The sequence below is a fragment of the Rutilus rutilus genome (assembly GCF_951802725.1).
Source record: "Rutilus rutilus genome assembly, chromosome: 17".
In the NCBI taxonomy this organism is placed as follows: Eukaryota; Metazoa; Chordata; class Actinopteri; order Cypriniformes; family Leuciscidae; genus Rutilus; species Rutilus rutilus.
Genome location: NC_140230.1, coordinates 12,892,666 through 12,919,526, shown reverse-complemented (window position 1 = coordinate 12,919,526; position 26,861 = coordinate 12,892,666). Strand labels below are relative to the sequence as shown.

The 26,861-nt window shown below is 36.8% G+C and overlaps 2 protein-coding genes across 3 annotated transcripts; both read right to left on the bottom strand.

Annotated features, from left to right (window-relative positions):
- Positions 1-487: 487 nt before the first annotated feature.
- On the bottom strand, positions 488-9,873 carry tapbpl (TAP binding protein like). Its single transcript, XM_084385550.1, has 9 exons — positions 9,647-9,873; positions 8,352-8,564; positions 7,983-8,261; positions 6,915-7,115; positions 6,668-6,835; positions 5,719-5,822; positions 5,390-5,618; positions 5,130-5,204; positions 488-753 (listed from the first exon to the last, which is right to left on the bottom strand). Exons 1-9 carry the CDS (start codon positions 9,705-9,707, stop codon positions 746-748), a joined length of 1,338 nt encoding a protein of 445 aa, XP_084241676.1. The 5' UTR covers positions 9,708-9,873; the 3' UTR covers positions 488-745.
- Positions 9,874-10,257: 384 nt separating this feature from the next.
- Positions 10,258-26,613, bottom strand: grhl2a (grainyhead-like transcription factor 2a). Of its 2 annotated transcripts, none has more exons than XM_084385548.1 (16): positions 26,324-26,602; positions 25,228-25,414; positions 25,054-25,112; positions 24,337-24,682; positions 24,138-24,196; positions 22,454-22,610; positions 22,259-22,370; positions 18,316-18,410; positions 16,445-16,603; positions 15,045-15,129; positions 14,277-14,413; positions 14,054-14,091; positions 13,397-13,479; positions 13,194-13,279; positions 11,800-11,864; positions 10,258-11,700 (listed from the first exon to the last, which is right to left on the bottom strand). In XM_084385548.1, exons 1-16 carry the CDS (start codon positions 26,338-26,340, stop codon positions 11,586-11,588), a joined length of 1,800 nt encoding a protein of 599 aa, XP_084241674.1. In that variant the 5' UTR covers positions 26,341-26,602; the 3' UTR covers positions 10,258-11,585. The 2 variants fall into 2 exon arrangements, with proteins under 2 accessions (XP_084241674.1, XP_084241675.1); XM_084385549.1 differs by having other exon boundaries at positions 10,261-11,700; positions 26,311-26,613.
- Positions 26,614-26,861: the final 248 nt, after the last annotated feature.

Here is a 26,861-nt window from a genome sequence, read left to right as displayed (position 1 = left end):
TGTTAGACTCTTTTACTAGTAATATGTTTAAATGTTTACTATATTACTATTAACTGCCTGTACAAAAAAAGCCTCATTTTCCTGTACTGTGGAAAAGCCTCACCGGGGAACAAGTTGTGAATGCTACAACCCTGCCAAAATGTACTGAAATGTACAGAAAATAACAGATAATCAATGCAAAAAGAGCATAAATTATAATCTATACTGCCATGCAAAATACAGCTGTTGGTTCACATTCCTTCGTCAAGCACAGACTTTTATATTTTGTTCTGTTGGAGACTGTAGACATGTCTTATATTTCTCTTGTAAGATCAATTGAGACAAATGATTATACGTATAAATATGAATGAATGAAAACATATACCGTAACAGAGGGGTAATGCCATCAGCCCTGATGCCAGGATTAGACTGTAATGGCATAAACAGCATGCTTGTATGTCCCTGATATGTGTGTAGATGATGCCAGTAAAACCATCAACAAAACCTGATCTGTTTCTGTTTTTATTTATCAAACACAAGGAAAATGTACAACAAAACAACATCCAGTAGATCAGAAGATAAACAATGGAATTCATTTTACATTTATTGAATAAGTTACGCAGGAAACCTTTTTTTGACATTTAACTTCTATTAAGCAAATGTACCATGACTGAATGAAAATAAATCCACTGGAAGACAGATGGGGAAAGATGGATCAAGTAAAAAACTAAAACGGCTCCTTCCAAGATTTCAAGACGACGGGTCCTCAGTTCTCTTAAAAGACATAATAATACATTTAACATTTAAGTCCCCTCACTATTTTGTGGTATACAGTACCGTTCAAAAGATGTTTTCGTGTTTCTCAAAGTATCTTATGTTATGCACACCAAGGATTAATTTTTTTGATTAAAAATACAGTAATTTTGACATATTATAACATATTATTCTGAATTTTTAGTATCATTACTCCAGTCTTCAGAGTCACATGATCCTTCAGAAATCATTCTAATATGATGATTTGCTGCTCAAGAAACATTTATTATTATTATCAATGTTGAAAACAGTTGTGCTGCTGTATATATTGGTGGAAACATTTTTATAAACATTTTTCTTTGATGAAAAAAAAAAAAGTTAAAAAGAACAAAATTGATTTAACCCTTGTGTGGTGTTCGGGTCATTTTGACCCGGAGAGAATTTTCTTTTACCCCAAAATACTAGTTAATGTTATCGCTTTGGACTGAAACTTAGTGACTTTATTCACAGATGGTATAACTACTTCTCAAATGTTTTTTGACAATTTTCTTACTTTTTTAGGGGGGATTTTTTCACCTTGTTACACTTGTGGTCTTCCCGGTCAAAAATGACCGGACTACAAGAAATTGCTTAGAAATCACTTGTTATGCAATATTATCACCCAATATTGGATTCAATCGTTTTGTCAACTTGTTCTCTTTCAATTAGGACTGGTTTTATATTTCTATTTGCATCTGATTAATCGTAGGCCTCATTTATTTGACAGTAGGCATCTCATTTTTTGAGTAAAAAAAACATTATTTTTGAATAATTTTGGAAATTTTAAATAAAATCTGAAGAAAATTGGCACTGTTGATCACACTAGTCTACTTTAATATTTCACCAGGAATTTTGTTTTGAAAAACTTTTATTTTGTACAAAATGGCACATTGTCACACTTGTGGTCTTCCCGGTCAAAAATGACCGGCCTACAAAAAATTGCTTATAAATCACTCTTTATGCAATATTATCACCCAATATTGGATTCAATCTTTTTGTCAACTTGTTCTCTTTCAATTAGGACTGGTTTTATATTTCTATTTGCATCTGATTAATTGTAGGCCTCATTTATTTGAGAGTAGGCATCTCAATTTTTGAGTAAATTTTTTTTATATTTTTGAATAATTTTGGGAAAATAAAATAAAATCTGAAGAAAATTGGCACTGTTGATCACACTAGTGTACTTTAATTTTTCACCAGGAATTTGGTTTTGAAAAACTTTTATTTTTTACAATATGGCACAGAGTTACACTTGTGGTGTTCCACTGGGCCATTGAGGGCCATTGTGGGCCATTGTTTCAATGGGCCATTGAAAGTGAATGGGAGAGACCAATGCAAACAATGAATGGAACAACACAAAATATGTATCATTTTAAAGCTTAGAATCTCAGCTTTTTAATGCATCTAATCACTTTGATCAACTCCTAACGAGAGCCGAGTTATCTCTCTAAAACAGAGTGTACCACCCGCAGGCGCCACCTAGCTGCGAAATAAATAATCATAATATTTTTCAAAACTTTTACCTTGATCAACTTAAAATAGGTGTCATTTGAAAGCTTAGAGTCTGACATTTACAATGAATGTAGCCAATTTGATAAACTCCTAAGTAGTGCTGAGTTATTTGCTGATAAATAAAAAAAAACTAATTCATAATTTATAAACTACTTTTTTGTACTACATTCAGCAATATGTCAAATACATCATACAGCTCAGATAGTCCTGTGTCATATGTCATTTGAAAGGTCTCAATGAGTAGAATACAGCAAGCATAATTGTTTCAGGCTTTTTATTAAACTTGAGCGAGGTTTTTGTAAAAGAAGCCCTTCAAGAGACCCATGTGTAAACCATATATGGATGATGGAATTTTAGACACATTTCCGCTCGTAACTTCATGAAACATGCTCCGATTGTGGAAAATGACACATCATTATTTACAGCAGATGCTTACAATTAAAATGAGTCCAAACTCAACATAATCCATCACACAGAACTAAAGATATTCCTCATGGAGTTCTAACACAAAAAATACTACAGACACACAGACTCACATAGCCAAGCAAGGTAGCTTAGACTTGGCCTTTTTACTCGTAACTTCATGAAACATACATCGGTCATGAAAAATGAAACATGGTTATTTACAGCAGGAGCTCACGATTAAAAAGAGCCCAAACTCAGCATAATCCATCACTCAGATCTAAAGATATTCCTCATGGCGTTTTAACACAAAAAATACCACAGACGCACCTAGCCAAGTATATACTCATGAAGCTCTCACGTTTGGTTTTCGCTCATAACTTCACAAAGCATGCACAGATCGTAGAAAAATGTACATCATTATTTTGAGTAGACTATCACAATTAAAAAGAGCCCAAACTCAGCATAATCCATCACTCAGATCTAAAGATATTCCTAATGGAGTTGTAACACACAAACCCCCACAGGCGCTCACAGAGCCTTGAATATAGATGTAGCCTAGCACTTATGTCGCGTTTTAACTCATAACTCAATGAAGCATGCATAAATTGTGAAAAATGGCACATCATTATTTACATGAGATTGTTAAGATTAAAAAGAGCCCAAACTCACCATAATCCATCACATGCACATATGTGTACATAAACAATGAACATGCTCCTGAAAACTTTTCAGTCTCTCCCATTCACTTTCAATGGCCCATTGAAACAATGGCCCTCAATGGCCCAGTGGAACACCACAAGTGTAACTCTGTGCCATTTTGTACAAAATAAAAGTTTTTCAAAATCAAATTCCTGGTGAAAAATTAAAGTAGACTAGTGTGATCAACAGTGCCAATTTTCTTCAGATTTTATTTAATATTTCCAAAATTATTCAAAAATAATGTTTTTTTTACTCAAAAAATGAGATGCCTACTCTCAAATAAATGAGGCCTACGGTTAATCAGATGCAAATAGAAATATAAAACCAGCCCTAATTGAAAGAGAACAAGTTGACAAAAAGATTGAATCCAATATTGGGTGATAATACAACATAACAAGTGATTTATAAGCTATTTTGTGTAGTCCGGTCATTTTTGACCGGGAAGACCACAAGTGTGACAATGTGCCATTTTGTACAAAATAAAAGTTTTTCAAAACAAAATTCCCGGTGAAATATTAAAGTAGACTAGTGTGATCAACAGTGCCAATTTTCTTCAGATTTTATTTAATATTTCCAAAATTATTCAAAAATATTGTTTTTTTTACTCAAAAAATTAGATGCCTACTGTCAAATAAATGAGGCCTATGATTATTCAGATGCAAATAGAAATATAAAACCAGTCCTAATTGAAAGAAAACAAGTTGACAAAACGATTGAATCCAAAATTGGGTGATAATATTGCATAACGAGTGATTTATAAGCAATTTTTTGTAGGCCGGTCATTTTTGACCGGGAAGACCACAAGTGTGACAATGTGCCATTTTGTACAAAATAAAAGTTTTTCAAAACAAAATTCCTGGTGAAAAATTAAAGTAGACTAGTCTGATAAACAGTGCCAATTTTCTTCAGATTTTATTTAATATTTCCAAAATTATTCAAATATAATGTTTTTTTTTACTCAAAAAATGAGATCCCTACTGTCAAATAAATGAGGCCTTCGATTATTCAGATGCAAATAGAAATATAAAACCAGTTCTAATTGAAAGAAAACAAGTTGACAAAAATATAGAATCCAAAATTGGGTGATAATATTGCGTAACGAGTGATTTATAAGCAATTTTTTGTAGGCCGGTCATTTTTGACCGGGAAGACCACAAGTGTGACAATGTGCCATATTGTACAAAATAAAAGTTTTTCAAAACAAAATTCCTGGTGAAAAATTAAAGTAGACTAGTGTGATAAACAGTGCCAATTTTCTTCAGATTTTATTTAATATTTCCAAAATTATTCAAAAATAATGTTTTTTTTACTCAAAAAATGAGATCCCTACTGTCAAATAAATGAGGCCTACGATTAATTAGATGCAAATAGAAATATAAAACCAGTCCTAATTGAAAGAGAACAAGTTGACAAAAAGATTGAATCCAATATTGGGTGAAAATATAGTATAATGAGAGATTTATAAGCTATTTTTTATAGTCCGGTCATTTTTGACCGGGAAGATCCCGGGGGTTATAGGGTTTTGAACACCACACAAGGGTTAAAGTAGATTTTCTTGTAACAATAATGTAAAAGAGTATTTTACATTTCACCATTTACTGTCATGGTTTAATGCATCCTTGCTGAATAAAAATCTTTTTTTTTCTTTTTCTTATTGATCCCAAACTTTTGAACGGTAGTATATATAGTTAAATTATATATACATAGTTAAATGTTGATGTGTTAAAAAAAACGAAACTCACCTGCACCTTTGAATGCTTGATACAAAAACACAACTGAAATCGCCAACATTAAGACAACTGTCCAGAAGGTTTTTCCTGTTAAATTCAACAAGGTCCACAGCTTTTATATGCAACAGATTTCATCAATATTTAAATTAAGACATTACATTTGCAGTAATCACTATGTTGCATATTAATGTGCCCCTATTATGCTATTTCAAAGGTTCCTAATTTTATTTTGGACTCTCCTACAATAGGTTTACGTTTAAAAAATCTCTTACTTGGCTCAGTTCTGTCCGCAGTCAGACTGACATCACTCGGTGTTTCTAGGGCGGAGTGAGAGACCCTACAGGTGACCACCGTCCCCGGTGGGTGCTCGTCGGGCTGTAGGGTGAGGTAAGAGGAGAGGGAGTATGTCCCATCACTGTGCTGCCGATGGCTGGAGAGAGAGGATTCTTTTGTAAAAGAGACCGGCTCTTCTGCAGAGGGTGCTTGGGATAACCACTCCACCTACAGGAGCACAGGGCCGTCAGGACGCTGAACTGAACAAGGCGACTGCACAAGATCAGAATGTGGTTTTGTACTGTGGCTGTTGTGAAAGTGAGCTGACCTGCACATCCAGAGGGTAGTAACGCTGACAATGACAGCTCAGTTTCACAGGTGTCGAATCCTGAAATATCAGTTTCTCCTCAGACAGAGTGACATGAGGAGGTTCTGGGCAAAGATGGAGTGTGATATGGCATGGTATCTTTGACTAATTACATTCACATGAAATTTAGGATTTATGGATGCGAACAATTTTACGGGTTTCTTCAACTTTGAGCACTTACTGTAAATCCAATGTTTGGATTTTTATAAAAACAAACAGATTTCAGTTTTTCTTTTTGCTATATGAAGGCCGCTCACATTAAAAGTTTTATCATGCATTTATTTATTGATACTTTTCTTCTTTTTTTTTTTTACAGTTTTAGACTTTCAATATTAAACAATGAAATTACGTTATACAAATAGGAAGTATTATGCTTAAAAAATATGATAATCTAAAAAAAGAATGAAAGAAAGCATATTTTAAAATATGAATTGTGTATTTAGGCTTCCATGTTAATAATTTTCCTTTATGAGTGAACTATCCCTTTAAGAGTTTATTTCCATGCCCACGGCTATGGAAGCTTGTTTCCGCCATGGAATAAAAAATATTAAATTAAATTAAATAAACAATTTAATCTCATAATTCAGATTTTTTTTTTTTTTTCGCAATTCTGACATTATAACTCGGAATTGTGACTTTATATCTCACAATTCTAAAAGAGATATTAAATTGCAATTGCAAGAAAAAAAAAGACAGAATTGCATGTCTCGCAGATCTGACTTTTTTTCTCAGATTTGTGAAATATAAATTCATAATTGCGAGTAACAGTATAAAGTCTGAACTGCGAGATATAGGCCTAGCTGGGAAATAAAGTCAGATCAATTTGCAATTCTTTGCACAGCAGAAGAAACACCTTTACAGAATGTCAGGAAACATCTGGGATATTTTGATCATTCTATGAAAGACTCACGTGTAATGTGCAGCTGCACGATCTGTTGAGTCTGAAACTCCCCAGAGCCAACAGTGCAGATGTACGTGCCCTCATCGTTGACCTTTAACCCCTGCAAAGTCAGAGACGCATTCCCGTCCCTCACCAGAAGATCTGCGTCAGCGCTTGTGCCTTCCCGGTCCACAAATACTGTGGTGTACAATAGTATGGTGATATTTAGCATACAAACATGTCATTTCCTTTAATTATCTGAATACTTCTCACTTACGTTCTGGTGCCGTGTCCGTCTCCTCCTCCCTCGCTTTCATATCAAGAATTTTACGGCCATTTCCTCTATGTTGTATGCGCCACTCAAGTGCCACTTCCTGCCCTGGGACGGAGTCCTTCTGTCTAAAGCCACAGTCTAACATCACATCACCCCCTATTGGAGCCACTATGGACGGGACACGCGAGAACACCACAAACACAACTGGGTGGAGAGATATTAAGAAGAGAGAAAGAGAGAGAGAGAGAGAGAGAGAGGATCTTTTAGTATGAGTGTAGTGTTTGTTGTGTGTGCAAGGTTTGGCAATCTAGGCCAATTAGAAACAACTATCATCCTCATTTGTATTACACATGCTAAGTATTAAAATTCATTCATTAAAACTAAACGTATAAAAATCAGTTCCCCCAAGAAAATGTGTGTTCGCTCATAAAACGGGGGAGCGCAATATTTTTTTCCGAGAGAACGCAAATTCTTTGCTACTGAATGTAAAGTCTCTCAGGGGAATGCAACACTTTGTGAGAGAACTCAAAGTTTTGTGAGCAACGTAAAAGCACTGGAATATTATTTTTCCTCCCATCTCATATTCAACATGTTTGACTATATAGCATATAGCTATACGCGAGACTGTGGCTGCATCCAAAATCACACACTCCCTTGAATACTTATTTTGAATAAGTAATTACTTCTCGGCCGCTAAAAATGTATGTTTCTATATAGCATGAGTGTGTGTAGTTAGTATGAATGTAATACGGACGTACTACATCTGCCATGCTGTCATTATCATGTGACCTATCAGCGTCAGTTACGTCACTTCACTGCCAGTCACAAATTCTCCCATGGCCTCATGGGATAGTAAAGTGTCCATCGTATGCACACTTCAGAATCTCACAGGAAGAAGTAGGTCATCCGGGTACTTTTTGCCTACTCTTTTATGAGTACTGTGAATTCAGACATACTTCTTTTATCACATACTGTTTATCGGCTACTATATAGTAGGGAAGTATGTGATTTCGGATGCAGCCTTTGTATATATGAACATAGACCAATAATAATAACATATTTCAACATTACCCTCTGTCAGCAACGTTCCTGCTTGGCTGAGAGTCAGGTTCAGTGTACTCTGCACAAGTGGTTGCGTGTGGGATTGTGTGGTCTCACTGTGAAGGGTCTGCAGGACCAGCGTGAGGCTGATCCCGCCTCCATCCAGCTGAACTGAGCCAATGAAATGAGCAGGCAGGGAATCCAAATCAGCATCACGAGGAACATAACGGCTGATCTCACAAACCACTTCCTGTTCATTACAATCAGCGTGAAGAAGCAAGTCTGCATTAGGAATCTGAATGGATGGTACTGTGGGGGTGAGAAACAATACAGAAAGATATTCTATATGTTTTTAATTTAGACATATTCACTTGCTGACTTTAGGTTCACTGCACTTACACATCAACTCAAAGATCAGATCGTCGGCATTAGGGGTCTCGGGGGGGTTATATGGGGTCACAAGCTCCGGTGACAGATCAGCATTCCCAACCAGATCCCTGAACACCAGCGTGGAGGGAGTGCGCTTGAACATCGACCCGCCCATCATGCCTCCCATCCCTCCCCCCTCTTCGATCAGCGAGCAGGACAGAACCACATCAGCTCCCTCCAGCCCTGTGACGACAGAACAGTAGTTAGCACAGTAGCGGTATTAAAGGGATAGTTCACCCAAAAATTTTAATTAGCCCATGATTTACTCACCCTCAAGTCATCCTAGGTGTATATGACATTCATCTTTCACACGAATACAATCAGAGAGTTTTATTAAAAAATGTCCTGGCTCTTCCAAGCTTTATGATGGCAGTGAATGGTTGTTTCTGTTTTGAAGTCCATAAAAGTGCATGTATCCATCATAAAAGTGCATCTATCCATCATAAAAGTGCATCTATCCATCATAAAAGTGCTCCACACGACTGCGGTGGGTTAATAAAGGCCTTCTGAAGCGAAGCGATGAGTTTGTGTAAGAAAAATACTCATATTTAAAACTTTATAAAGTAAAATAACTAGCTTCCGGCCAAACGAACATACGGATTCAACTTAAGTGTAAAGCTCAACTTATGCGAGTAATGCGACGTACTGTTGATATTTACGCTACGCCATGACGCACTGCGCTACTTCTGACGTCATAAGTTGTGCATTAGGCCTGCAAATGGCCGTTTGGCCGGAAGCTAGAATTTTACTTTGTAACGTGTTAAATATGAATATTTTTCTTACACAAGCTTCAGAAGGCATTTATTAACCTCCTGGAGACGTGTGGAGCACTTGTATGATGGATAGATGCACTATTATGGACTTCAAAACAGAAACAGCAATTCACTGGCATTATAAAGCTTGGAAGAGCCAGGACATTTTTTAATATAGCTCTGATTGTGTTCGTCTGAAAGAAGAATTTCATATCCACCTAGGATGACTTAAGGGCTAACTTAAATCATGGGCTATTTTTCATTTTTGGGTGAACTATCCCTTTAACATTAGTTAGGACAGTACGTTCACTTCAACAGCAGAGGGAACCAAATCTTCCAAAATCAGACTATTGAAAATAAAACCGAAAGAGAAATCCATTAACAGATTATTTAACGTCGTAAAACATTACGTTTATATTTCATTTTTTTAATAAACAATCTATGGATGCAAATCTATGGAAGCAGCTCGGCTGAATATAGGAATAAACATACGAATAAATGTCGAAAACTCACCATAAACCAACGAAAGGAAGACGAGGAGTGTTAACATCACCGAACAGGAGCCATTAGCCATAACTAATAATTTTGCTAGATGTCGCTTATTATATGCATATATTTACATTAAGTGAGCAAAAACGCATTTCATTCAAAGACATGAACTCTGCTAGGCTAACCTCGAAACCCGATGCATTCAATAGGTGATATACTACTTTCACTTTTGGCTCTTCCTCATCATGGGCAGGTTCAAAATAAGAGTGAACTTTTCAGTTTAGTTTAGTCACAATGTAAATTATAAGATATTACAGGTAGGCTATTATATATAGGCCCATATAATATATATGGCATAGGCTTGCACAAATGCAAGTACAAGTACAAAAGTACAAGCTACAAAGGTGTAGTATGTGATAGCTAGCTAGATTAATACAAAATATTAACATATTGCCTAAAATAAATGATAAATTAATATATACAATTTAAAACACATTTTAAAAGCACAGAAATAGGTTGTTTTTGCACCTCACCATAGTAGGCTACTTCTCAAGCTCTGGGTTAGGCCTATATGACCCATAGACAGTATGATATGACCTGCATCATGTTTCTCAGAAAACACCAGAAACCAGTTTGGGAACTTGTCAGATGCTTAAGGTTTTAATATTCATATTGTTTGCGATCGGAAAACACTGCAACAGGAATCAGCAGTTATCAGACTCAAAGCAAGCAAATCCCCCCTAGGGTTAAAGACCGAACCTCCTTAATACATAGACTTTGATGGAGACACCTGTTCCTGCATAATTACACACCTAAAGCCTGGGAAACAAATAAAGAAACAAAGGGTGTGTTAGCATATTCAAATGTGATATGATTAGTGGTTTTAAATTCAGTTCTCTTCTTTCTCCTGAACAAGCACAGACAGACTATACCTAAACAAACAATTAACTAATATTTAGCAAAAGCAAGGACACATTCATATTTTATGCAAATTTCATACAAGTAATACAAAAAACAAATACTGCAACATTATAACAAAAAAACCATGATTAATCTTTAATAATATTTTGCATTTTAAAGGGTTAGTTCACCCAAAAATGAAAATTCTGTCATTATTTACTGTCATTCCAAAACCGTAAGACTTCAATTCATCCTCAGAACACAAATGAAGATTTGTTTTTGTTGTTGATGAAATCTGAGAGCTTTCTGTCCCTCCGTTGACAGCTACGCAACAACCACCTTCAAGTCCCACAAGGCCCTACATTTCAATTGGTCAGTCAACAGTTTACCAAATGAATACATGTGAATGTAAAACAGTGACGATACTCTGACTTGTTTATTCAACAGATAAAATACAACCATAAAAAATATGTACAAGGTATGTTTTAAAAACAACAACAACATATAACACAGATAATAATGGGTAAACTATTCAATGCAACACATAAGGTGAAGAGTAGTGTATTCATGGCATTGTTGTGGATATAATGTACAACACATATGTCTTCCTTGAAGGATAAAGATCTCTTTCATGGTCTTTTTTTATCTCTTTTTTCTTTTTTCGATGATCTCTTTCTTATAGTATTGATAAAGGAAGTCAACGCATGATAAAGTCTGGTACTTTTTTTACGGCTGCACATTGTTGGCTGGCCACAAGGGGGAGACAGCACACAGAGAAAAAAAGGCATTAAACTTGACTGGCATATTATAGTGCTTTGGAAGAGCATTTTTATGTGCTGTTCATACTGTCCATCATAATGTTTATTTAAACAATGTAATATGTACCAGCAGGTCCACTGAAGTGCATTCCCAAGTCAGTGACTTCCGAAGGCGTTTTCATCTTCTAATACAGATGTCATAAGAACCAAATAGCAGTGCTGATGCACAGAATGAATTGTGTGCTGCTGCTTCAGGGTCCAAATCAAGTTCTCCCAGTAGAACCACGTTATTGCGGCACTAACACTTAAATTTCAGTGAGAGTGACCCGGAAACAGTCGGCCTGATTGTCAATGGCCAGGATAAACGTGTCCTCGTTGCAGTAGTGCTGAATGATGTTGTCGTCCATGTTGACCAGGATACTAGTGGTTGAATGAGAGTGAATATTAAAACAATTCAAAAACAAAACAAAAAGATGTATTTTTGCTTTTTAGCACTGATAATGGATTTTGTTTACTCACCCTTTCTTGCTTTTCTTATAGATTTTAGTCATCTTCTCCACAGGAAGAGAATATTTGCCTGATATCTTGGGGGGGAAAAAGACCTTAAAATCAGCAACTTAAACAAAAAAACCTCTGTGAATGGCAGCTTATTTCCAATTCTGTTGTATTCAATGGAAAAGTAACCTGACCCGTAACCAAATGCAGTGTAATACCTAATTACTTCTACCTCTTAAAGGACCAAAAATGAAAATTCTGTCATTAATCCCCCTCATGTCGTTCCAAACCCATAAGAGTTTCGTTCATCTTCGGAGCACAAATGAAGATCTTTTTGATGAAATCTGAGAGCTTTTTCTTCCTCCACTGACAGTCTACGCAACTAACACTTTGAAGCTTCAAAAAGTTCATAAAGAGATCGTAAAACTAATCCCATATGAATTGAGCAGTTTAGTCCAAGATTTTCTAAAGAGATATGATAAACATTGAATTTAGGCTTTTATTCACATATAAACATTTATCAACGCACACATCAGTTGTGGTAAAGCTTCTGTATGAGCTTCTTTAAGAACCAATGAGGTTCATTCTCGTGTTACGCAGCACGTTTGAGCTTCTGCAAGAACCAATGAGGTTCATTCTCGTGTTACGCAGCACGTTTGAGCTTCAGCAAGAACCAATGAGGTTCATTCTCGTGTTACGCAGCACGTTTGAGCTTCTGCAAGAACCAATGAGGTTCATTCTCGTGTTACGCAGCACGTTTGAGCTTCTGCAAGAACCAATCAGGTTAATTCTCGTGTTACGCAGCAGGTTTGAGCTTCTGCAAGAACCAATGAGGTTCATTCTCGTGTTACGCAGCACGTTTGAGCTTCCGCAAGAACCAATGAGGTTCATTCTCGTGTTACGCAGCACGTTTGAGCTTCTGCAAGAACCAATGAGGTTCATTCTCGTGTTACGCAGCACGTTTGGGCTTCAGCAAGAACCAACGAGGTTCATTCTCATGTCACGCAGCACGTTTGAGCTTCAGCAAGAACCAATGAGGTTCATTCTCGTGTTACGCAGCACGTTTGAGCTTCTGCAAGAACCAATGAGGTTCATTCTCGTGTTACGCAGCACGTTTGAGCTTCTGCAAGAACCAATGAGGTTCATTCTCGTGTTACGCAGCACGTTTGAGCTTCTGCAAGAACCAATGAGGTTCATTTTTGTGTTACGCAGCACGTTTGAGCTTCCGCAAGAACCAATGAGCTTCATTTCCGTGTGTTACACAGTGTGTTCATTCGTGTTCCGAAGATGAACAAAAGTCCTACAGGTTTGGGACGACATGAGGCTGAGTAAATTATGACAGAATTTAAATTTTTTGGTGAACTATCCCTTTAAGAAACAAAGTGTAAATCCCATGTGCTGCGTGACACTGTACTTACTGCCTCAAGTAAACTTTTCAGTGTTGGAGACCTCAGCATCAGTGCATCAAAAACCTCATCAGATTCTCTCCTTACGTACAGTAGGACTGCAGAAACATAATGTGCAGGTATGTATATAAATGAATATCAGCAAGCATTAATATAGAAGAATGGGACATATTCTGTTGCATTGACATGTAAATCTCACATGCAGTAATTCATACCTCTCTTGTCCTCTCTGCTGTATTTGGCGGGCGGAGAAACATCTTCCTCTGATCGATGAACGAACGATCTTTTCATGGCCAGCCTGCATGAGAAACAGATGAATCTATAATTCTTATACTTCTGTGATGAATCCTTTCAATGTCACAATTATTACTGCAAGAAATAAATGAAGATAAATTTGAAACACACTGGATTGATTCTACTGGGCTGATGTTTGCTGAGCTCAAAGTGATGCATCATTAAAATTAGATTAAAAGGTGATAAATATTTTCATAATTAAAAACTGGCTAATAATTCTAAAATATTTTGCCTAAATAAATTGAAAATAAAACAGTTCAGCTAAAATCAGCGATTAAGCAAACTTAGGCATCAGCATTATTAATTCCTCATTCAGAGAGCTGCTAAAGATTACATTTTACATTGCTATTACTGTTTTTTTTAAAATAACTTTAAGTGAGAGTTAGATGAGAGTAAAGGTAAATCTAAAAACAGGAAAATTAATCATGTACAGTTAAAAATGGGAAAAAAAATATCCTCCACAACCATACCTTTAAAAAAAAATTCTACAGATAACCAGTATGGTAAAGCCATATCTTGCATACCTAAATACCAATACAATTAGATTAAACGAGGACATTCACAGTAATCACACTGACCCATCACTCTCCATTTCTTCAACACCAAAACTGAACACCTATAAACAAAGAGAAAACATTATAGAGACTTAAAACTGCACATGCTCTACATAATAATGACAGTGCTTTCAAAATATCCTATAAGTCTCACTATGATCACCTTAATAATTACTTCTGAGTATGCCACATCAATTCCCAACAATTTAGTGTTACTTTAAGACCTGCATTGATCATTCCTCCTCACCTGACCGGCTCTCTGGAGGTTGTTCAAATGGACATCGGGGATGAAGAGGACAGGCTGGGACTCCAGGTCCGTCAAAGTTTTGAAAAGTGTAATATCTGGCCTCTTCTGAGATAAAGTGGCGAAACTTCCTCTCTTACCTAACAGGGTGAAAGAAAACCAGTGACTCAGGTCAAAATCAGCAAGTTGAAACATATATTCATGAGACACCATGGACAAAAAAGGTCATAGACATTTTGTGATGAATAAGAATATGACAAAGTTTGCACTACAGGTTTTCACCTAATATGTGACGACTATATGAATAGTTCAGCCATGGATTAGTTGAATATGAAGGAATAGTTCTTGCCTATTGAATGGTTGTTTCAATGTAACTTCCACAGCCAATCGGTTTCACATATCCATGACTAGGGAACTTTATAACCATGACGCATCCAAACGAATACACCAGCTCTGTGCGCTATATGCAAATTATTATTCTAGCCCTCCACCTCCCCAGCACCACCTGCCTAAATCTGTTACGCGGGTCTCCCTCTCTCTAACAACGGTAGCATCAGCAACCATCGTAGCAGATCTAGTCTGCCAAGACCAAACCTACGTACACTCCATTTACATTAATAAAATGCTTTATGAACTATCCCGAGAGTTGATATGACTTAAGTGCATTTTATCCATTATCCGAGCAAAATGTATGATTCATGGATACAGCATCTAAGGATAATGGCACCACATTGTATAAATGAATGTTTGGTTGATTGACGGAACTCTCACCATCATGGCCCTGGCCGACAGTCTGACCTTTGACCTTCTTCCGGAGCTGCTTTTTCTCCTCATCCCGAATTTTTCGCTCAGCTCCCTGTACAGAAGAGAAGAGAAGAGTTTGTGTGATCATACTGTTGTTGAGGGCCATCAGAGCAACAAGGGCGAGCTGGCTTTTTACCTGGTACTTTTCAAAACTAACCAGGGCAGCGCCCATCATTGCGTTAAAGGGTTAAACGCACTCTCCCACTCAATGGAGCTTAATAATAGTGTGTTGAATCAGTATATCCAAAGTTTCGATTATGTAAGTGAGCTATGCTCATATTCTGATTTTAAATTGTAATGTTGGCCACCCCTGAAATGGGTCATACCATTGAACATGACCTGAGCAGTTGAAGTAAATATGCTAGAAACCCCACTCATGCATGGACCAAGCAATAGATGAAGTGTCTAAAATGAATGTTCACAGATGATAAAGTTTGCCCTCTTTAACTTGTGTTGCTTTTTAACTGAATGTGCGAAGCAAACTGTTTGCGGAAATAACCACAACATTAACAACATGAGCTTGTGGTTAATCTGTCAGTGTGAATGTAGCGTTTGTTACAGCAAAACAGTAAACTCTCTGCACATTTCCTTTCAGAATCATCTTTGGCTGCAGAGTAACATTTTATAACACAACTCTGCATACCATAAGGGTCTTAGTTTAAATTTGTATATATATTTGTTTAATTTTTTATACACAAATATAGTTATAAGAATAATACCCGGAAATTTCACAAGTGAAGACACCACTACTATTAAGTGAATAGAAGTTAGTTTAGGATTGGTTGGGAATATACCAAGACTGTGTATACAATCTTGGGTTATGTACATTTCTACTCATACTAATTATTTTAATATTAAAATTAAGTTATGTAATATCACCAAAAAACTACCATGATATTACAAATGTAGAAAAGTATATTTATAAATAAAATAAAATGAACCAAGATGAACAAATCCATGAAAAGTATATTAATTCATGAAACCTAGTACATGTTAACAGTGTAAATAATGTTAACAATCTTGTTATAAAGCGTTTGGAATCACAAAGTCATAATTCCTCATTATACACTCAAAAGCCCACCACTTTTGGAGTAGCGACTCCCGCCACTTTAGGAAAAGACAGTAGAAAGAGATTGAAAAAAAAATGTACAAATAGAAATGAAATCTACTTAATAATACTCCACTACACACTACATGTTAGTCAAGTAATTACAGCCACTCCAGGAAATGGCAATGGCAAACAAAGGAAATTACCACTGTAACTGTAGGTACTTTTGTATAACTTGTGCAAATAAAATGACTGCGGTCTGTGACTCAAATGCAGGTTTATGACCTGTCGACAACAGTCACACTGACGCATCACCAACCTTGTCACAGAAGACCTTTATCTGCGAGTAGGCTCTGTGGATGGGTCTGTTGCTCCTGTTATTGTAACTGTAGGTGTCAATCTGAATCATAAGCGGAAGACCTTTGACTCCCTTCTGTGAGGAGAAATCCGTGCTCAGGCAGTTCACCGTAATGAAAACCTGAAAGAAAAAAAAAAGAGATACATGCAAAAATCAGCTTGACAAAACATGCATCTCTGAGCTTGGAAAATGTCAAGCATGGTCAGGCAATCATGTCGTATTATCTTATGAGAGGAGAGCCGGGGGGAAGTTTTTCCACACCAAGCTGCTTGGGGAATGTTAGCATTTTTCCTAGAAAAGTGGAATATAAGGAACTTGTTTTTGCCTTTCAAACCTAGAAAACAACATAGTGAGGGGCCATTCCATTATTTTTCTATGTAAATATGCTAGATAGACATCTGTGAGTGTTATGTTCCCGTCTTGTGTTTAAAAATGCAGCAGAAACGTGTCTTGGGACATTGAATTTTCCCCCATTTTTGTGGAATAATCCACTGCATGTTTTTAAAACTAATATGCCCACCTTGCACATATTTACAAAAAAACATGTATTTTTAACTTTTTAACTTAACACAGCGTCTTTCGTACTTATAAAAGCTGTAAAGACGAGCTGCAACGGTCCAGGACTAGCGCCGTTGGTTCAACCAGTGGCATCATTTTAGGGGGCGGCACTATCGGTTTGGCCAATGATAGACATAGGTTCTGGGAAACATGTTAGAGGTGGTGAAATGACACACCTCAGCTTCACACTTTACAGACTGTCTGATTAATAGACTCGTCCTGAATAAAAAGCTATTTCGGGATTGCTTCCCAGACTGTAGAAAAATGTTAATCTTTTTAGCACTAGTCTATCTTTAATCTAAAAAAATCTAGCTTCTTTGCAGAGAAAACCTTCTATCAGTTGTGACCTTCATTATGGAATAATCAATCTTCTCCGCTGAATGTTAAATCTTCAAATAAAATCTCTAAATTGCGACTTTAAACAAAACCGCATAACCGCTCATCCATTGTGTGCCCGTCAGTGTTTTATTCAAATAGTAAGCAAAACAAAATTGATTTGAAATATTCCCAACTGTAACCTGTTTTATGCCAATACATCAAGAGACACTGGAAAAACGACTGTTGAAAGATGAAAGCTAGCGAATCTTTCAGCCCGAGGTGAAAATAGTTTCCCACTGACGGTCTCCCGTTCTTTCATGTCTGTGCCTGTAGCTGTTGTTTTAATAGAGGAGCTTGTTGTTCAATGTTATGAGAACCACTTGCTTTCTCAGGGCCACGTGATCAATTCTGACAAGAATCCGTTAGCAAACGCTTACACGGATAAATCTCTCTAGAGCCCACAGTCTTTCTGTGTGAATGTGCGTGTGGGAGCATGTGAGCAAATATCACTGAAATCTTAACACCATCAGTTGGATCTGATTTATATTTCTAGGTTCATATTTTTGCAAACGTATCAATTTTCAGAAAATGCCATCTTCACACACATTATCTGAATTAGGAAACTTACAGAAACCATTTTCCCAAAGATTAGGGCTTCTTCTATTAAGTCTTCCACCGGCTATTACAATTACAGTATACGGCTACTTCAAAAGCCCTATTTTAAAAGGCAAATATTGACCATGAGCACTGGGCGGACCTCCACCCTTAAGAGTGCACTTAAAGTAAGCTTGTTAAGCACTGGAACTAAGAAGGAAAAAGCCTCCTGACAGTGAATAGGATGCTGCAGGGAAGAGGAGGAGAAGGCTGAGCGGCTGTTAGCAAACACCTTCAGCTTGACCCACACACAGCAAACTTAACATCCAGGTAAAGACTGAGAATCAAAACCGAAGACTCACCTTTGCCTCTTCATTGACATCCCAGGTGAAGGACACAGCATTGTATGCGATTTCCTCAATGTTGCCAATGGTGTTAAAGCTCTCTTTATAGTCAGCTGAGGGGTAGTGAAAAGATAATATTAGTTATATTTTAATCATTTGGATTTGTAATCTTTCTTTAATATAATTTCTTTAAGACCTTGACAGTGTACAGTGGGGTTCAACACTATATATGGGGGACACTTAATATTCAACAATATTATTGATCTGCCTGCACTGACAGACACCATTATATGAGAACTGAACTGAGCTGGATGATGACATCACGATAAATGAACAAAATGTTTTTTATAACCAAAATGAATCAACACTGAACTCAATGACACTATTTTTTTTCTAGATCTGCCGTTCAGCCGAAACAAACTCTGTTGCATTATCTTCCTGTTATCACTGTAAAGCTGCTTTGAAACAATCTGTATGGCAAAAAGCGCTTTATAAATAAAGGTGACTTGACTTCAAATGTCTAAGAAAAAAGATTCTTATTTAGATAAATAAAATATGGAATAAAAATGGAATAAAATTGATATATTAAATATATGTTTTTTCAAAGAAAGGTGGGATTCAAGATCTTATTTCAATGAACAAAACAAACTGAACCTAATAAATGCATCTAATTAAATTTAGAGAAATAATATACAAACTTTTATTTTGAAATGTCTGAGGCTACATGGTAAATCTGGGATTCAAGATCTTATTTGTACAAATACATTAAAATGACTAAAATAAGTATAGTATAAAATAGATTTATCTAATTATGTTTAGATAATTAAAATTAAATTAAATTATTATTATTATTTTTTGTAAAAAACAAGAAATTACATGATGTAAATGAATAAGAAATAATTCATATTATTTTACATTATTTTTATTACATGGCTTGGTTGAATTCCAATGTAGAATGCGGTCTGTTATTTCTTGATAACAGACCGCTGCGAAGTATAACGCACCGTTGCCATGAAAAACAGAGCGTTGCTATGGACGCGGAACGGACTATTTTCTTTAGCGGAAGCAATACAATCGTTTTTAAATCAATAAACTCATTTTTAAATCAATATTTTGTGTCAAATTATTTATTTATTTTGTAGGTAGCCATGTAATAAGCGGGATAATGTATAGCGAGGCGGTTTTTTATAGCGAATAACAACCCCTTCATGCTGATTCAAGTCCCGTTACAGCCTGTTATTATTCGCCATACATTATCCCTTACATATTATTAACAAGTTTTATTCTACAACATTAAGTCTCTAACCAAGGTCGTGACCATTTGAACTTCTTTGCGCAAAAGTCCAGTTCATTGAAGCACAAGCTCAAATCATGCTGGAGAACATGATCATCAGGTTTTACCAGCTTGAGTGCTGTTCGTATTAAAACAAAAGGTGGACAATACCAAATCTTTTGCTCCCCACTGAATTTTCAAACAACATGAAGAAGACCAGATAAATGTGGGAAAGCATTTTCATGTTTTGCCCTGAGTAAAATATGAATATGCAAAGCTGCAAACAAATTTGAGCACTTCAGGTTAAATTCAGAGTCATTTAAAGATTCAAAAGAAAGAAAAAACAAAAAACCCACAGCGAGATGAATTTTGACCTCAGATGCGGGCGTTATATTACACGCTTCACGGCTATGATATGGTACCTGCCTGCTGTGTAAATATAACTCCGCTTAAATGTATGGCAGATGTTACTCAAGCCTTCCGTTTACAAAAGAGCAGGACCCTTTCCCAAGCTCCCGTTTGTCTGAGGATTCGACTCCCCCCTCCGAAACGGTTAACGCTCCTATTCAAATCCTGATCTTCAGCCTCAGGCACTATGAAAAATCCCTGGATACTGTTATTCAAATCAGGACAACATCAGGATAAGCAGATCGGGTTTCTTTCTTCCAAAATCATGCCCAAACCACGTCAGGTTGCCAGCTGCCACGGAGAAGACCATCACAGTGACCCCCAGGTGTCAAAAAAGAAAAAACTTCCTTTAACCTGACCCCCCCACCATTGTCCTTATGCTTCCCAACTGGGAGTTATGATGGAATACTTTGCCCTAAGCATTGTGCTAAAGTTGCAGACCCTTTTTTAGGATACACCTTAAATAAAGTGAATGAACTGGGAAGAAAAAAAGATGAACAAAAGGAGGGGACTCCAGTTATCTGGTATCCCAGTGATACAGACACAGAGAATAAAAGAGAAAAAAGAAAGGCCTATAATGATGCACACGTAGAGTTACACATAAAGACACACCCCGAAACACTGGGCAGGTGTCATTCTTAAGGTACGGTCACATTTACCATTGTTCTACCAATTATTGCATGTGAAATCCAGTCATTAATAGGAATCCACATGGGAGTTTTGCACACTGCAAAATAATATTTTCTTCCTCAGTATTTCTATATTGTTTCAGTACAAATATCTGAACATCCTTAAATCAAGTTGAGAAGCAAAATTAATTAAAGGGACAGTTCACCCAAAAAATTAAAATTCTGTCATAATTTACTCACCCTCATGTTGTTCAAAACCTGTATGAGTTTCTTTCTACTGTTGAACACAAATTAAGATATTGTGAAGAATGATGGTAAACAGACAGTTGACTGTAGCCATTGACTGCCATAGTAGGGAAAAATTATAATCTTGAAGTCCAATGTCTACTATCCCTTTAAGATATTAAGTCTTGTTTTCCAAATTGTTCAAAATTTAGTGACTTTATGTTTAAAACCAGAAAAAATATCTGCTAATGGGGTAAGAAAAATAAACTCAATTTAAAGGGAAAATAACTGGAAAATAATAGACATTTTTTCTTGTTTAAAGCATAAAGTCACTTCATTTTGATACATTTTTCAGACAACAAGACTATTATCTTCAGTCATTTTTTTCTTGAGTAATTGTATCTTGATTTAAGAATGTTTAGATATTTGTACTGGACAAAAATACTGAGGCAGAAAATAATTTTTTGCAGTGCGTGAGGGCGAAAGGTTCTTGGTTTGAAAGTGACTTCTGTGTGAGCTGTGCTTCACACATTGCACTATTGACAATGGACATTTTTGCCCGTGAAATTAGCCAAAAACGTGCAGGTTCAAAGTGCCCCTATTATGCTTTTTCCATTCATGTAGTGTGTTATATATATATGTTCGTGAATGTAAAAGGTCTGCAAAGTTTCAATGATCAAAGTGCACGACAAATGAAGTTATTGTCTCCCAAAAGAAACTGAACTGCCTGAACTGAACTGAATTGCCCGAAACGAATCGTCAGTAATTCCAGTCTTACTTCTTGCATGAACCTACATAGGATTGCACTGTAGGTAATTTGCATAATGCCAGCTTGGTCTTCATTGGCTGCCTGCGATCATCATCAACTTTGAGCCTCAAACACCGTGGTTGAAGCTGAGACCGGAAGAGTTTGGTTAGGGTTGTTGACATGCCAAAATGAGGCAAGCAAATCCACTTTGCATGCACTTCCAAAAGACGAGGATGAGGGCTGGAATTGATACGGTGAAACCAATCACAAGACTGGGCCATCTGACCAATCAGAGCAGAGTAGGCTCTCAGAAAGGAGGAGTTTAGAGAGACTGAATCCTTTAACGAACCGTTTTAGACAGTGTGAGCAAAGAGCTGATGCTGCAATATATATTATGAGAAAATTTGATCTTGGATGCATGTAAACCAGGGGTGTCCAAACAAGAGTTTAGCTCCAACTTACCCTCAACAATCCTATCTGGAAGTTTCTAGTATGCCTAGTGAGACCCTCATTAGCTGGTTCAGGTGTGTTTAATTGAGGTTAGAGCTTAACTTTGCAGCAAGATCCAACACCCCTAATGTAAACTGTCCTCCAAAACAAAATTAGGAACCTTTAAAATAGCACTCTTAGGGGCACTTTAAGACATAAGTAAAAGATCTACATGAAGCAGAATCTCACCTATGTCAAGGACTCTCTGTTTGGCCGTGTGCTGACGGCTGTGCCAGTAGTTCCAGTGTTTGAGCTGCTCATCTCGACACTTCTCCTGTCCAAACACCACCATCACTACGCTCTGAGAGAGACAAGAGTTGCATTGCAATGTTTCTGGTCCTTCATATCAAATATGCTGCTTGTCTTGGTAACAGCTGAACTCACCCGCACTTTACTGATGGGGTGACGAAGGCCCTTGTTGGCCCCGGTCTCACTGAGAGTGATGCCGTAGAACTGGCCTTTGTTCAGGTAGATCATGGGTCCCTCGCCTGCCTTCTCACGGGCCGAACGACTTGCTTCTATATTGTACTGGAACATGTCTCTATAGGAGAGGATGGGAACCATTTTGTGTGAATAGATGTTGTTTTTTTTGGAAACATTTTAGTCTATATTTGTAAGCAAATCTGCATTCAACAAAGATTTTGGCACAAGTTCATATGCTATATGGTTCACATTCTTCATTAAGAAAAGTAACTTTTTTTAAATGATCGTTTATAGGTATGGGTCTGATTAGTATAAAAGTCAATATATTTATGGCAATAAATCATATACAAATGATCATTGAACCTTCCATTTTCCATTTTCCATGACATTTGCATCTTTTTGTACATAATAGGCTTATCAATTAATCTTGATTAATCGCATCTAACATAAAAGTTTTTGTTTACATAATATATGTGTTTACATAATATGTGTTTTATATATATATATATATATATATACACACACATAATACATATACACACATATATTATGTAAACAAACTTTTATGTTAGATGCGATTAATCAAGATTAATTGATTTGACAGCAATAAAAGTGATAAAATTTGCATTAAATTGATCTTTTTGACTTTTACATTGTTACAATGTTATGTTGTTGCAACATTTCATTGCAAATAAATGTTCTTTTGAACTTTCTAATCATCAAAAGGTAACACTTTACTTGAAGGGGTGTGCATAAGACTGACATGACACCGTCATAATCATGACATGACACATGTCATGAATATGAAGGAGGTTTTATGCATGTTTATGACAACTGTCATTAAGTGTCATTCGCTCAATTGTGACATTTTTAATGCAAATATGACATTGTGTGAGATGTCTTTATGGCAACTTGACATTACTAAGACAACACAACCTGTCATAAATATGTCATAAACATGACATAGCGGATTAATTATCAAACTTAAGAAACCACTTAGCTTTATGGGTTAAGGGTCATGTGGTTGGTTTTGACATTGGCTGTCATGAAGCCATTATAACATTTTAATGACAAATTAAATTTGTACCACTGTAGTTGAGGTCAAGAAAAACATTCATGACACAGTTATAATGGCCTCATGACAGCCAATGTCAAAACCAACCACCTGACAGTTTAATGAAATGTTAACCCATAAAGCTAAGTGGTTTCTGAAGTTTGATAATTCATGTGCTATGTCATGTTTATGACATATTTATGACAATTTATGTTGTCTTGGTAATGTCAAGTTGTCATGACAAAGACACTGACAGGTTATGATGTATTGGTTTATGTCAAGTTGTCATAACAAAGACATCTCAAACAATGTCATATTTGCATTAAAAATGTCATAATTGAGCGAATGACACTTAATGACAGTTGTCATAAACATGCATAAGACCTCCTTCATATTTATGACATCTGCCATGTCATGATTATGAAGGTGTCATGTCAGTCTTATGCACACCCCTTCAAGTAAAGTGTTACCCTGTACTTTAAGTCAATAAATGCATCCTTGGTGAGCATAAGAAAACATTTTTAAAAAATCTTACAGACCCCCAATTTTTGAATGGTAGTGTAAATAAAGATTAAGGGTTGCTGTACTTACACCCCTGGATGTGCCTGGCTGAAATGTTCAGCCCCTACTGTGGTGGGCGCTCTGTACTTCTGAAAAACAGCATATGACAGACGTGTGAACGTACCGAAGAGACAAATTGTTCTAAACTGCATTACATATTATCGCTGAGATGTGCAATGTCCTGTAACTACCATTACCAGTGATAGTCCTAAACTAGCAGAAAGCTCACCATAGTCTCTTCAGGGTAGGAGTCCTCATAGGTGCTACTATCTGGTGTACTACACTGTTCATCCTTCGCGTATCCGTCGTGGCTGGCGCTCGCTGAGTCCTGTAAAGAATGGTAGTGCATGCGCTGATACTGAAGCCCCTGCTGCTGGTGATGGTTGGAGAATGACTGAGCATAAACCTCAGCCTTCACAGTGGCCACAACACCCTCCTCAACCGGCATAGTATCGTACAGGTCTTGTTTACTTTCTGCACTGTGCATGTCCGTATTCAAGGACAGGTTGACTGGAAGTGACTTCAGGACATGAATACGATTCTCCGTGGACTCAAAACCATCTTGACCGATCCGACTGAAAGAAAGTAGTCAGAAATCAAAGGGGTTAGTTCAAATTAATCCAGTCGGAACATGGACTTTTTAAAAATAAAGAATTAAATTAAAGGCCTAAAATGAAGAAATATTTAAGATTCTAAAAACAAAATGGTAGTAAATGATTGACTTGCTACTATCAAAGCCCAACTCATGCTGGAAAACAAGGATCAATCTTTCACTCAAATTGTTACGTCAATAATAATTCAATTCACATTTATTTTTTATAAATGGGAGTTCATCAGGGTTCTATTCGTGGGCCTCTTCCTTTTTCCTTTTAGGTTACTTTTAGGTAATGTGATAAAAGAACCACTTGATCAAAGCAAGCTTTAACAAATTGTGTGATTGACTGACCTCTTTTCATGATCTTCTGGAAGTCTGGGTACTGGTAAGAGCCTCTTCTCTTTAGGAACCTAAAGGGAAAAGAGATGAGTATAATAACTTCCTGACACAATGTCTTCAAATATTTACACCCCTAACCGGCACATTCATTTCCTTCTTATCTGTGTGTTACAGATGACCTCTGACCTTATAGTAATCATAAAGGATTCCCAGGGCGGCCACACTATCCTCATCTCCATTAATGCTCATCATGGCCTTGGTGGCAGCGGTGAGTGGATTCTCCAAGTAAGATTTCCATGCCTCATCTTCACTCGTGAAGGCACGGCGTGATGGAATGCTCATCTCATTGGGGACCACAACCACCAGACGCTTACTGTAAAATACAGGCACGCTATTTTAAAAAGAGGGCACATAAAAGGGTCTAGGTACGAGTATGATGATATATAAGATTGAAGATATACAGGCAACAGGATTGATCCCAATAATACCACCTCTCTCTATACCTTAGGGTTCATTAATTTTACAAAGGGCTGGAGCATGCAACTGAAATTCCCAGAACTATCCTTTTACATTTTCCACAAAACTGTGGGACAATGGACTATATCCTGCTGGATATTGATACTACAGCGAGGAAGGGTTGCATGGGAGGGGCGGTACAAGGATGTTAGCTAATATAAGCCACCTGCCCGGGCCCACCGTTATAGTTGTTCTACAGCAAACAAACATAAACAGAAGAGGAAAAGGAAAAGAAACACCATCAATTTGTCACACTTGTTCTTTCTTGTTACAGTGTATATAGTTTTGAACCCCTTACACTGGTAATCATCTAAATACGTATATAAAAACAAATATTTATATAATTAATTAAACACATTAATAATAATAATAATTCAGTTCACATGTATTTGTATAGCACGTTTCACAATACATATTGTTTCAAAGCAGCTTTACAGAAAATTTAGAGTGATCTGTTATCAGATATAATAATAATAATAATCATAATAAAATATAGTGGGAGTTCCTCAGGGTTCTATTCGTGGGCCTCTTCCTTTTTTCCATTTAGGTTACCTTTAGATAATGTAATAAAAGAACCACTTGATCAAAGCAAGCTTTGACAAATTTACTTAGCATTTTAACAAAACAACCTGCCACGATAACGTGACGTCACATATTAAAATACAACACATCATGAAATTCCCTAGTCTAAAAACTTGTTGCTATATAATTTAATTAAGTTAGCAATTTCTTATAGATAGAATTAGTGTTTACATTGGTGACTTACTTCTCCTCCTGAGCCATGTGCAGTGCGGGGCTTCCACAGTGAAACTGGACTTTCAGGTCGGTGAAGATGCGGCAGGTGAGTCGCAGGGAACGGCTGAAAGAAAACTCGGACTACAGGTCAAACAACTTCTCGTATCCGAATCTCATTACAGCATCCTCCGTCTGTTCCGCACAAAGGTGAACAGCCAAACATTCAGGATCAAGCGGTAAATTGTGTTAATTCTGGCAAGTCTCAAGGTGACTGTTATTGTGAGCAAGCAAAGGTGCGCTCTCGTTACCTGTGGAGGAGGAGACGAGCCAGCTAATCACCACGCAGCGGCTTTGATTCGGACACGGTGATTGGCTGAAAAGTAAAAAAGAAGGCGTGGCCTACCTGCACGTTACACTGTTAAAAACATGCATCTGATAGAGAATCATTCTGTTCGTGGGAATCTTAATTGCGCAATGACAAATCACTCGATAGGCGTTTTTATGGAAAATGTATAAATGTTGGCTAAACCTCTAGTAAATAACCTGTCTTTTAAAAAAGGATGAATGAT